Source organism: Octopus sinensis, linkage group LG14, assembly GCF_006345805.1.
Source record: "Octopus sinensis linkage group LG14, ASM634580v1, whole genome shotgun sequence".
Taxonomy (NCBI): Eukaryota; Metazoa; Mollusca; class Cephalopoda; order Octopoda; family Octopodidae; genus Octopus; species Octopus sinensis.
The window spans coordinates 19648287-19659709 of NC_043010.1; the positions used below are offsets into that span (position 1 = coordinate 19648287).

The window sequence follows — 11423 nt, forward strand, 5'->3', positions numbered from 1 at the left end:
CCCTATAGTAGAAAGGATTATTCCACCAAGGTCGGCTTTGCTTTTCATCTTTTCAGGGCCAGTAAATGGGTACCAGTTGAGCACTAGAGTTGATATAATTGCCTAAGCCTCCTGCTTCAAATTTGAGGCCTCGTGCTTTTAGTAGAAAGAATTATTATTAATAATTAGCTTAATTGAATTTTCTGATGATAATCTTAAAATCTTTAGACTATTAATTTCAACTTCCATGTTTTAATTTCTTATTAAAATTTATTGGGTCAATTACTCTCATGAATTTAATACAAGTAACTTGTGTGTGTGTGTGTGTGTGTGTATACCTTATATCACAAAATCTGCGAACAGGAACGTGATTCTCTAAGTAACAGATTTTGTGATATTTTTGCTGCTTTTTAATAAAGCATATTACTCTACATCCGGTATTCGAGAACTATTTTTACCACCTTGTTTTGCATTTATGTGCTTACTCTGGTATATATATACATATATATATATATATATATATATATAGCATGGAGAACGGACGTTAAACGATGATGATATATATATATATATATACATATATATATGTGTGTGTGTATACATACATTGGGATGTAAGACATGCTTATCATTTACAACTCTATCTTAATATGATGCAGCCTTTATCTTCATATGCATCCACTTTCCATAACCGGCTGAAGTTAGATGGATCATCAAAGTTTGAGAAGTTGCTGCGCTTCAAGCGTTTATGTTACTTACTTGCTCAATATTACATCATTTTATATGTTAAGACAGTTTAGTTCAGTGCTGTCTTTGGCTGCGTACACTGTAGATAGTCAAACGGTGCTATTCTCTTTGTATCAAGAATTTGAGATTCAGAACACTGATGAAGCAGTAATAAGCAATGGAACCAAGTCAGGCTGATTTTATTTTTGGTCTTTATCAGAGACAGAACCACCTTTTATTGGACTATAATATCTATTTCTCATGGCTAAAAACGGAAGCTTGTAAGTTTACTTTACGTCTCTAATTAGCATGACCTCATGTAGCGTTTCAGTTACTACATGTTATGCATATAAAGCCTTAACATGGTGGTGATCCATCAACAAAAATTGCATTTGTTGGTAGTGTAGAGATTTTTAATTTTGCTTGGTACTGGAAGAAGAGTTTTCAGTGTGGCCGCTCTGAAACTCTTAGCCGCAAGGTAAATGTCATTTAGAAATGTTATCCCCCTGGTGTGCCATTACCCCTGGTGTGCCACTACCCCTTGTGTGCCACTACCCCTGATGTACCACTCCCCCGGTGTGCCACTCTCCCTGGTATGCTGCTCCCCCTGGAGAAGAGAATTGACTTGCAAGAGTCCTGTGCTGGTACCACATAGAAAAGCACTTGTGCCAGTGCCACATGAGAGTGCTCAGTGGTGCCATGTAAAAGCATCTGGTACACTCTGTAAAATGGTTGGTGTTGGGAAGGGCATCCACCCCTAGAAACCATACTACAACAGACAAGAGCCTGGTGTAGTTCGGGTTGCCAGCTCTGGTCAAACCATCCCACCCATGCCAGCATAGATAATGGATGTTAAATGATGATGACAATACTTTACCTTTCCTGTCTTGTAAGTTACTAGGCAACCCCAGTAGAGCAGTGGCATGGAAAATTGCCCCCTTTACACTTTATAAAGGGGTTGCTGTTATGAAGGACATGCAGCCATAGAAGCGATGCCAAAACAGACATTGGAGCACCATGCAGCTATGTGGATCACAGGGTCCAGTCAAACCAACCAACCATTATGATGATGATGTGTATATATCACTCCCATCGATACCTGATTAGACATAATATTTACACACACGCAATGCAAGGGACTGTATTCTACTTACCTGTAGTTGTGCCAACATTCACCTGGGGTGAGTTGAACCAGCTCCAGCCACATGTTCATGTTCAGAGTTTCAGTGGGATTACAAGTTCACATGTGGGCCCCCAGTCACATGCATACATACTTTGGGATAGTGTTGTCCATAGCAGCTCATCTTGCTGTCGATTGTCGACCGTCACAAGGGATTCCCTGACCATGTCTCTGCCAATTATCAGAGCAGACATGGCCCGGGTACCATATGAAGTGTGAAGGGATTTGTCTGTGTCTGTGTGGTTTTGCTTATGTGTGTGCAAGTGCCACTAAAGAGACGGTTTTGACCAGCTTTGGTGATGGTGGTGATTTTACTGTTTCCATTTTTTTAGGTTCCCATTAATACGCAAACTACCCTCGCCGGTGAAAAAGTCTCTCAAGGGGTCGATACGGCTGATCTCTTGATCGACAACGTCACTGAGCAGCAGCAACAACAGCAACAGCAGCAAAAAGATGCTAACGACAGCACGATGGCACATGTAGAGATGCCTCACTCTGAGTACAAAGTATGGAAGGCAAAGGTGGCTATACTCACGAACATTGAGGCGAACTTGCCCAATGTTAAGGAATCCCCACACCAGCTTGAACTCCTGCTACAGATCCTTCAGAAAGGAAGGGTAAGTCTCACTCGACATTCCAGCCTTGAGTGTTAGTCTAAATTCTTTTTGAGTCAAATGAGTTTAAACCAGGGGTTCTCAACCATTTTAAGCCCTTTGTTGCCAACCTGGCTGAAACCACCTCTGGCTCTGTAGTACAAATGTCTTGTTTTCAAAAGTTTTGAATTAAAATCTTCCACTAAACCATAGTCACACTTCATGTTCTTAACACTAGCTGAACGATAACTAAGTTATTTTACTAAAGTTTTTGTTATATTTAAAGTAATTGAAAGAAGCACAGAGCATCTCAACAGAAATATGGTAACAAAAGGGTTAAAATATATAATGGAGAAACAATTCTTAACCCTTTCGATACCAACTCAGCTGAAACCACCTCTGGCTCTGTCTTGTTTTCAAAAGCTCTGAATTAAAATCTTCCACCAAACTTTAGTCACAATTCATGTTCCTAACACCAGCTGAAAGATAACTAAGTTATTTTACTAAATTCTTTTTTATATTTAAAATAACTGAGAGAAACACAGAGCATCTCAACAGAAATACGGTAACGAAAGGGTTAAGGTCCAGGCCAGCTCTAAAACCTGGATTTTTTCAATTGGCTGTACGAAAAAAAAATTAAAACGCTAATCACCCCTGGCTCTACTAATCGCTCCACTCCCCACTTTCACTTCTCACTCCACCCACCCACCTCAACTAATTACTTGACACCATTTCCACGAATCACCCTATTTTTCTTTCCAGGATATTATGTGCAGTGATGAGAATCAAGCTGGAATTTCGAATGATCAACTTCTGATTTATGCCAAGCAACTTCAGGTGAGTCAATTAACTCTCTCTCTCTCTCTCTCTCTCCTTCAATTCATATGATGAATGTAAGTAAATATTACAGTCTTCCATGAAAAACATGTCTGGCCTTGGTGAAATATAATCTTATTTGGAAATAGATAAGGCTAGGTGACTGGAAGGACACCCAGCTGTAGAAAACCTGCCTCTACAAATTCCTTCTGACCCATGCAAGCATGGAAAAGTGGACGTCAAAACAAGGATCATACATACATACACACATCTCTGCCTATCTCGTCTATCTATAAACACACCTTTCTCCATGTATACATCTCTCTATTTTCCTTTACCTTACATCTCTTTCTCTCTCTCTCTCTTTCTTTCTCTCTCTCTCCCTCTCTCTCTCACTCACACACACACACACACACACACTTCTCCATTAGCTTCATTGTTAGCAGTTATTTCGGTAATTACCAGCTGTTGTTCCTACATCTGTTGCCAGAGAATGGCCTGTGCATGTTTTATATCAAATATACTCATCACTCAGTTATGTAAAACCAGGCAGACAAAAGGCTCAATTGTAAAGGTTTACGTACATGTGTGTATTTTTCTTGTTTCAGTCATTGGACAGCGGCCATGCTGGGGCACTGCCTTAAAGAACTTTTAGTCAAATGAATCGATGCCTGTACTTATTATTGTTTTTGTTTTTTAAACCTGGTATTTATTCTTTCAGTCTCTTTTGCTGAACCACTAACTGGTAGGGACATTAACATACCAATGCCAGTTGTCAAGCTGTGATGGGACACGGACACACTCTCTCACACGCACAGATATATATATGCTAGTGCCATGTTAAAAGAACCCTGTACACTCTGTAAAGTGCTTGGCGTAAGGAAGGGCATCCAGCCATAGAAACCAGGCTAAATCAAACAGTTGGGGCCTGGTGTAGCTCTTCTGCTTACCAGCCCTAGTCAAACCATCTAACCCATGCCAGCATGGACTACAGGCATTTAAGGAGGATTGTCAGGATAGTGGTGGTGGTGGTGGTGGTGGTGATATACATACATACGACAGGCTTCTTTCAGTTTCCGTCTACCAAATCCACTCACAAAGCTTTGGTTGGTCTGAGGCTATAGCAGAAGCCACTTGCCCAAAGTGCCATGCAGTGGGACTGAACCTAGAGTCATATGGTTGGGAAGCAAGCTTCTTATCACACAGCCATGCCGTATATATTCATAAATTCATATATTTATTTTTTTTTTATATTTCTCCTCAGACTTTATCTCAAGGTTTGAACTCAACCACTTCCCCAGACGGAACTGGTAAGTTTCTTGTACTTTATCATTGTGTGTGTGACTATTTGAGTTAGTATTGTTGTTGTTGTTGGACACATCTACCTGGTCATGTTAACCTCAACAGTTGACCAAACAGCTAGATGTGATCCACACAGTTGTTTTTCTGATTCCATTTAGCCTCCATCTCCTATCTCATGTCTCTACCTATGTCTGTCCAGCTTTATATAAATAATGTAATTCTTCTCTGGTCCCCTTTTTACCCTTTATCTGTTTAATTTTCTGTCTTTTTCTACTACACTGCACCTAGTATTTTTATAGAGATGTGGCCCTTGTTTAATGCAACGCCCCCACACCCTTTTTTTTTTGCCCCATGAATAGTGTACAAAATACTGTATTGTGTATTTGAGAGAGACATAGCTGCTATGTCTAGCAGGTCTTCAAGTGACTGCATAGAACCATGGCTCTTAACCTGTTGAATATCTGAGCCAAATCCCAAATCTGGGTTTTTTTCAGTGGGTTGCACCAAATAAAGTAAAACACAAGTCAACTTAAAGAAAAATTTATTATATTTATAGAGAGAAGACCATCGAGGGGCCATTGGAAGGATGCTTGAGGGTCACATGCGGCCCTGGGAGTCACGGTTGAGAACTGCTGACATAGCAGTTTACTTAATTAGTTTGATTTAGCAAATATTTATCAAAAGTAGGTTAAACCTGACAGACATTAAAATCAATTCTGTTCAACCTTTCCATTGTAAACAAATAAGATCTGAGTTGTAGGTTAAATTACATCCTACATCAGTGGCCTGTGGAGCCCTGGTGGTCTGCAAAGGCAGTACTGAGGGTCCATGAACATGCTAAGCTAACAGACCTTTCAATATCCTGGGGTCCGTGGGAAAACTCATTTAAATGAAAAGGGTCCTTGGTAGTGAAAAGGTTGGGAGCTACTGTCCGACATCATTCTGGGCTACGATATCTCTGTGGGTTAATGGGGGTAATCATTGGGTTATTGTATTTACAATGGTGAGAGTGACAAGGGAGTGTCTGTACAAATGAGATGGCTTAAAAACCACAAGGTATTTTTTCTTCATTGCACCAATTCATTAGCAATATTTCACCAATATCTGCATTTTTTATTGATAACACATAATTATAATAATAATAATCCTTTCTCCTACAGGCACAAGGCCTGAAATTTTGCGGGAGGGAATAAGTTGATTACATCAATCCCTAGTACTCAACTGGTACTTATTTAATCGACCCCAAAAGGATGAAAGACAAAAAGTCAACCTCAGTGGAATTTGAACTCAGAATGTACCAGCAGACAAAATACTGCTAAGCATTTCACCCAGTGTGCTAACGAGTCTGTCACCTCACCGCCTTAATAATAATAAGTTCTTTATTTAGCACTAAGGGTTCACAAACAACATTGGAGATGGTACAAGACAATACAGTGGGTGGGTTACATAACTAGAAGCTTGTAAAGGATAATGCTGGAGAATGTTTTCTTGGTTTCCATTTATGGAATTAATGCCAATTAGCATGAGATGTCCACATTGTATATGGACAACACTGGGAAGGAATCAAGAATGGTATGATCTGTGTAGAAGTGAATGTTGCAGTGGGTGGGTTGTTTACGTATTAGAGAAAGAGCGGCAAGGGAGAAAATAACCTTGGGGTACTCCAGAGTATGAGTCAACATACCACAATGGTATGATCTTGGATAGGAAGTAACCTGTCCAAAAAATGTGAAATGGATGAGGGCTGCAGCTGGGCAGTTTTGCCAGGAGACATTAATGGCTACAACAGCATTTAGCAGTAATACCTGTGAATGAACAGGACTCTGATTCAGAGAAAAATGCTATTTTTCTTCATTAAACACCACACTACAGCTTTTCAGCAAAGGACATATTGCATTTTGAACTTTGAATATCAGAAAAATTTGTCATGAAGGTCTTTGGTTTTTGCTTCCGCTGCTTAACTTCCACTGCAAGTTCAGTCATATTCGTGACTTGACTTACAATCAAAAGCATTCCAGCTGTGACTGTGTCTTATCTTTCCTTTCAGACACCATAGTTTACCTAGGACTGCATTATCTTATGCATCTTTCCTATTCCTTTAAATGGTGTGTATGATATGAGAGAGATTTGGTTGCTATTTCTAGGACAAACACCTACACTGCAGCTTCCTCGTTATTGCCATTAGAAGTAAATAATCTTATCAGGAACACTGAAACACAACGGCCCTCAAATAATGTGTCATAAATATTAAGCGTTTGTCCTTGACCACATCAGTCAACCCTCACTTTGTCAAATTGGACAATATGTTAGTAATTCATTCAATTGTTGACGCTATTACCCGTTGTTTGGAATGATTCTCTGATTTTCTTCATGTTCCTCTCCTCTTTCAGGTACTGATGCTGGCAAAGAAGTTTCTCAGGTGAAAACGGAGCAATTAGGTGCAGGCAAGGAGGCGAAGGGGTTGGTAAGTCATTAATCTTTAGTACCTTTCAATAATAATAATAATAATAATAACGATAATCATTATTGTCATCATTGTTTAACGTCTGCTTTCCATGCTGGCATGGGTTGGACGGTTCAACTGCGGCCTGGGAAGCCAGGGGACTGCACCAGGCCCCAGTCTGATCTGGCAGTGTTTCTACAACTGGATGCCCTTCCTAACGCCAACCACTCCGTGAGTGTAGTGGGTGCTTTTTACATGCCACCAGCACAAGAGCCAGAGAAAGCTGGAAACGACCACAATTGGTTGGTATTTTTTATGTGCCACTGGCACAGAAGCCAGTCAAGGCAGCACTGTAAATGTAAAAACAGATGTGGAAATAGAATCTTTTGGATTAATTCTTGTTGCAAACATTGAATCAAAATGTGAGACATTGCTATGCTGGACATAACGAGAAGTCACCTGTTCAGTTACAAGTGTATGATTTGAACGATGCAAGAAAGTTTTAGAGACTGAGAAAATAAATTTTTTTTTAATTCTAAAACAAATAACTTATAGGTGCAAGAGTGGCTATGTGGTAGGTAGTTTGCTTACCAACCATGTGGGTCCAGGTTCAGTCCCACTGCATGGCACCTTGGGCAAGTGTCTTCTACTATAGCCTCGGGCTAACCAAAGCCTTGTGAGTGGATTTGGTAGACAGAAACTGAAAGAAGTCCGTCGTATGTGTTTGAGTTTGTTCCCCCAACATCACTTGACAATCGATGCTGGTGTGTTTACATCCCCATAACTTAGCAGTTTGGCAAAAGAGACCAATAGGCTTACAAAGAACAAGTCCTGGGATCGATTTACTCGATTAAAGGCGATGCTCCAGCATGGCCTCAGTCAAATGACTGAAACAAATAAAAGAATAAAGAATATATTTTAACCCTTCCGTTACTATATTTATTTTGAGATGCTCTGTGTTTCTTTCAATTACTTTAAATATAACAAAGAATTTAGTAAAATAACTTAGTTATCATCATGTTAGGTTTTTGGTGGAAGATTTGGTGGAAGAGCCAGAAGCACTTTCAGCCAGGTAGATATCAAATGGGTTAATGTAATTCCCATGTACAGTTTAGTGTGGTGTCCTGCCAAATAGTAGATACCTAATTGTAACACTATGAGAAAACTTTTTGCTTTTCAATCCGAAGTTAATTTTTATAACCTTTTACAGTTTGTACATCCATGTTTGGTATGTGTGAATAAAAGAATATTCTAATGTGTGAATAAAAGAATATTCTAGTTGTTCATCCAAATGGAATTTCCTATTCTATGGATTCTAATGAATTTGTGCAGGTTGTTCAGCAGAAATAGAACTCTCATAACAGGAGATTCCATCATATCTCTCTCTCTCAGATATATATACTAGCAGCTAAACCCAGTTTCACTCGGTCTGTTTTGATGATGTGGCTGTGATCGTTTTTGGTTAGGCATAATCCATAACAGCATTTCTCAACCTTATCATTTCGGTAATCGTATAAAATTTTTACAATAGTTGATTTATGGAAAAGATTGTGTTAAATTTTTGAAATGCAAATATGTGAATGAAAATTAAGTTCAGGCCACTACATGGTAGCTAGACCTGGTAGAAATAGCAGCCAAATCTCCCTCAAAACACCCTACTGTCTTAATCCAACAATTCTACCTGTAATGTCGTTTGAACGAGAAACTGTAACTAAAGATGAAGATTATTAACCCCAGAAAGAGGTGAAAGTAGGATACCAAACCCTTACCAACTCCCAGCAAGGTGATATTTGAAATTGGAACATATAGACACACGGCTAAATACTGCCAGGCAGCATTTTGTCTTCCATTTTAACTGTTTCTGCCAATCCAACACCCTCAGAGATTTAATTTTACTTATGTCTTATAAAATCCTCTGAGTATCTACTCTCCATCGACTTGTATCTGGCGCAATGCAACAACACTGGGCCTTCTGTTTATGGATATACTCCATCCCATGCAGTGCCATGCAATTTCTGACTACCAAATGCCACTCCCAAGTCAGCACTTAGGTAAAAAATTTTTTTTAAATCTTGACCAAAGTACTGCAGTCAAATCGCATCTGGAACCATGTCATAGGGAACCAAAATCGTTAACGATTCGGTCCCTTTCCCCACCTACCCCCTCCACACACACACACATGGTTTGATATTACAAACAAAAGAGGAAGTTATGAGTACATGCACTAGTGTAGTTAGAGGGGGGCAGTAGAAGTGGTTCCCCCCCTTGGGCGGAATTTTTAAAGGGGTGACACATTTGGGTCTGTTGTAGGCAATATATGTTTTTTTTGTGTGGTCCGGGGTGGGGGCAGCAGACAGAAGGGCCACCCCAGGCAGCACGTACTCTAGCTACGCTAGTGAGTATATATGTTGTGTCTAGTTGATGAATTGTGAAAGCCAAGGCCAGGTATATCTGAAAAGGTATACATCTAAATTCAAGCTGGATAAACTCTCTCTCTCTCTCTCTCACACACACACATGTCTAACCTCTTTTTTTTTTTGTTCTTTTTATTCTAGTGTTCAAAAACTCCCTGTCTATTCAACAAAGCATCTAAATCTGATCGAAAGAAAGTAATTAAAGAGCTAATTAATAGTCTCTCGTCGGAAGACTTGGTGGTGGTGGCCCAGATCCTTAAACAACGATTGGATAAAGGAAAGGTGAAGAAGAGGGCACCGAAAGACCAATTGAATCCTTCAATGAGCAATGAACAAAAGGAATTTGAAGAAATCGAAGTAGATATGTGGCTGTCTTCTGAAGATGAAGATGGAAATAAACAGCCAAGTACTGAGGTGGAACAGGTGCAGGCCGGCACCGATTCCGTTTCAAATGCTGCTGCTGCTGCACTGCCATGCACGGCATCAAATACAGCAACAGCAGCAGATGAAACCAAAACAAGCACAGAAGATGATGAATGGAAGCCACCTTTGCCGAAAACCCCTCCTCCCGACCAGCCACCGACGCTCCTTGAAGAACCTGAGGTAATTTTCGTTGACAATAATGACGTCACTGACAAACATTTAATTGAAGCCGAGTCAACTCTACCCTCGGCAGCGGCGGCAACCGTTAGCCAACAGCAACACATGCCACAAACAGCCAACACAAATGACCAATCAAAACAACAGGTTGGTACCCCCCAACTCAGTGATGTTATCCCCTCCCTCGTCTCTACTTGACCTCTGACACCATCAGCATGTCTAGTGGGCTTTTTTTTCTGTTGGCCATTTCCATTTATCTACACCCTCGTTTTTGGACTCAGCTGCCATTAGTTTGTTTTATACATACATGTCTGCATGTTTGAGTGTCTGTGTGTGTGTGTGTGTATATATATACACACACACACACACGGACCACCATAGACTGTGGGTGAAGCATGTTGCTTTGGTTCATTTTGTTTGTTTTTTTTTTTTAATTTATTCTATGAACAAAAACATCTTTTTATAAAAAAAAAGTTATAAAAGCATCCACTCACACTCACTAACCATGTATACACAAGCACACATGCACATATACACACACACACACACACACACGGTTCTTGTAGTTACTTCTGTATAATGGTTTCAGCAGATTATTTGTCATTGAGACAAAAGTCTTCTGAATATTCTGGATTCCCGAATAGAACAGCATTCAAACCGTGAATACAGGCAGTGTGTGTGTACATACATACATACACACACACACACACATATATATACATACACACACACACACACACACACACACACACGGTTCTTGTAGTTACTTCTGTATAATGGTTTCAGCAGATTATTTGTCATTGAGACAAAAGTCTTCTGAATATTCTGGATTCCCGAATAGAACAGCATTCAAACCGTGAATACAGGCAGTGTGTGTGTACATACATACATACACACACACACACACACATATATATACATACACACACACACACACACACACACACACACACAGCATTGTAGAAGACTCGTTCCAAGGGCATACTGAGTGCTTATGTTTCTACGTGAAAATAAAAGCTGCATTTAACGATATTGTTTACACTGTGTGTGTGTGTGTGTGATAAAACAGATGCCCAGATATTTTTCTTTTTAATATAAAATTATAATTTTTTTTTTATATAAGTTAGTTAAATAAGTTCTAAATTGTCCCCCTTCCTCTCTCTTCTCTGCGTGTAAATATGGTCAGATAATGTTTGGAGTGTGAATGTTGGTGGATTAAACCGGTCAATAGAGACTGGACTGGACTGTTGGTAAAACAAATTTATGAAATGATGAAGGGGTCTATGTAAGTAGAACAGGACATAACTGTGTATAAGGGAGAGAAAGATCAATCAGTGAATGGCAGGCAAAAACTCTCTCTTAATTGCTCTT

General features: G+C 39.7%; 1 protein-coding gene across 3 annotated transcripts in view; it reads left to right on the forward strand.

Annotated features, from left to right (window-relative positions):
• Positions 1 to 11423, forward strand: part of LOC115219141 (protein MLP1 homolog) — a 197500-nt gene that overhangs the window by 135769 nt on the left and 50308 nt on the right. For all 3 annotated transcript variants that reach the window (XM_036508716.1, XM_029789234.2, XM_029789235.2), the window contains exons 15-19: positions 2217 to 2501; positions 3240 to 3314; positions 4558 to 4603; positions 6986 to 7059; positions 9594 to 10199. In XM_036508716.1, the coding sequence (XP_036364609.1) occupies positions 2217 to 2501; positions 3240 to 3314; positions 4558 to 4603; positions 6986 to 7059; positions 9594 to 10199 (1086 nt within the window). The remainder of the gene's footprint in view (positions 1 to 2216; positions 2502 to 3239; positions 3315 to 4557; positions 4604 to 6985; positions 7060 to 9593; positions 10200 to 11423) is intronic.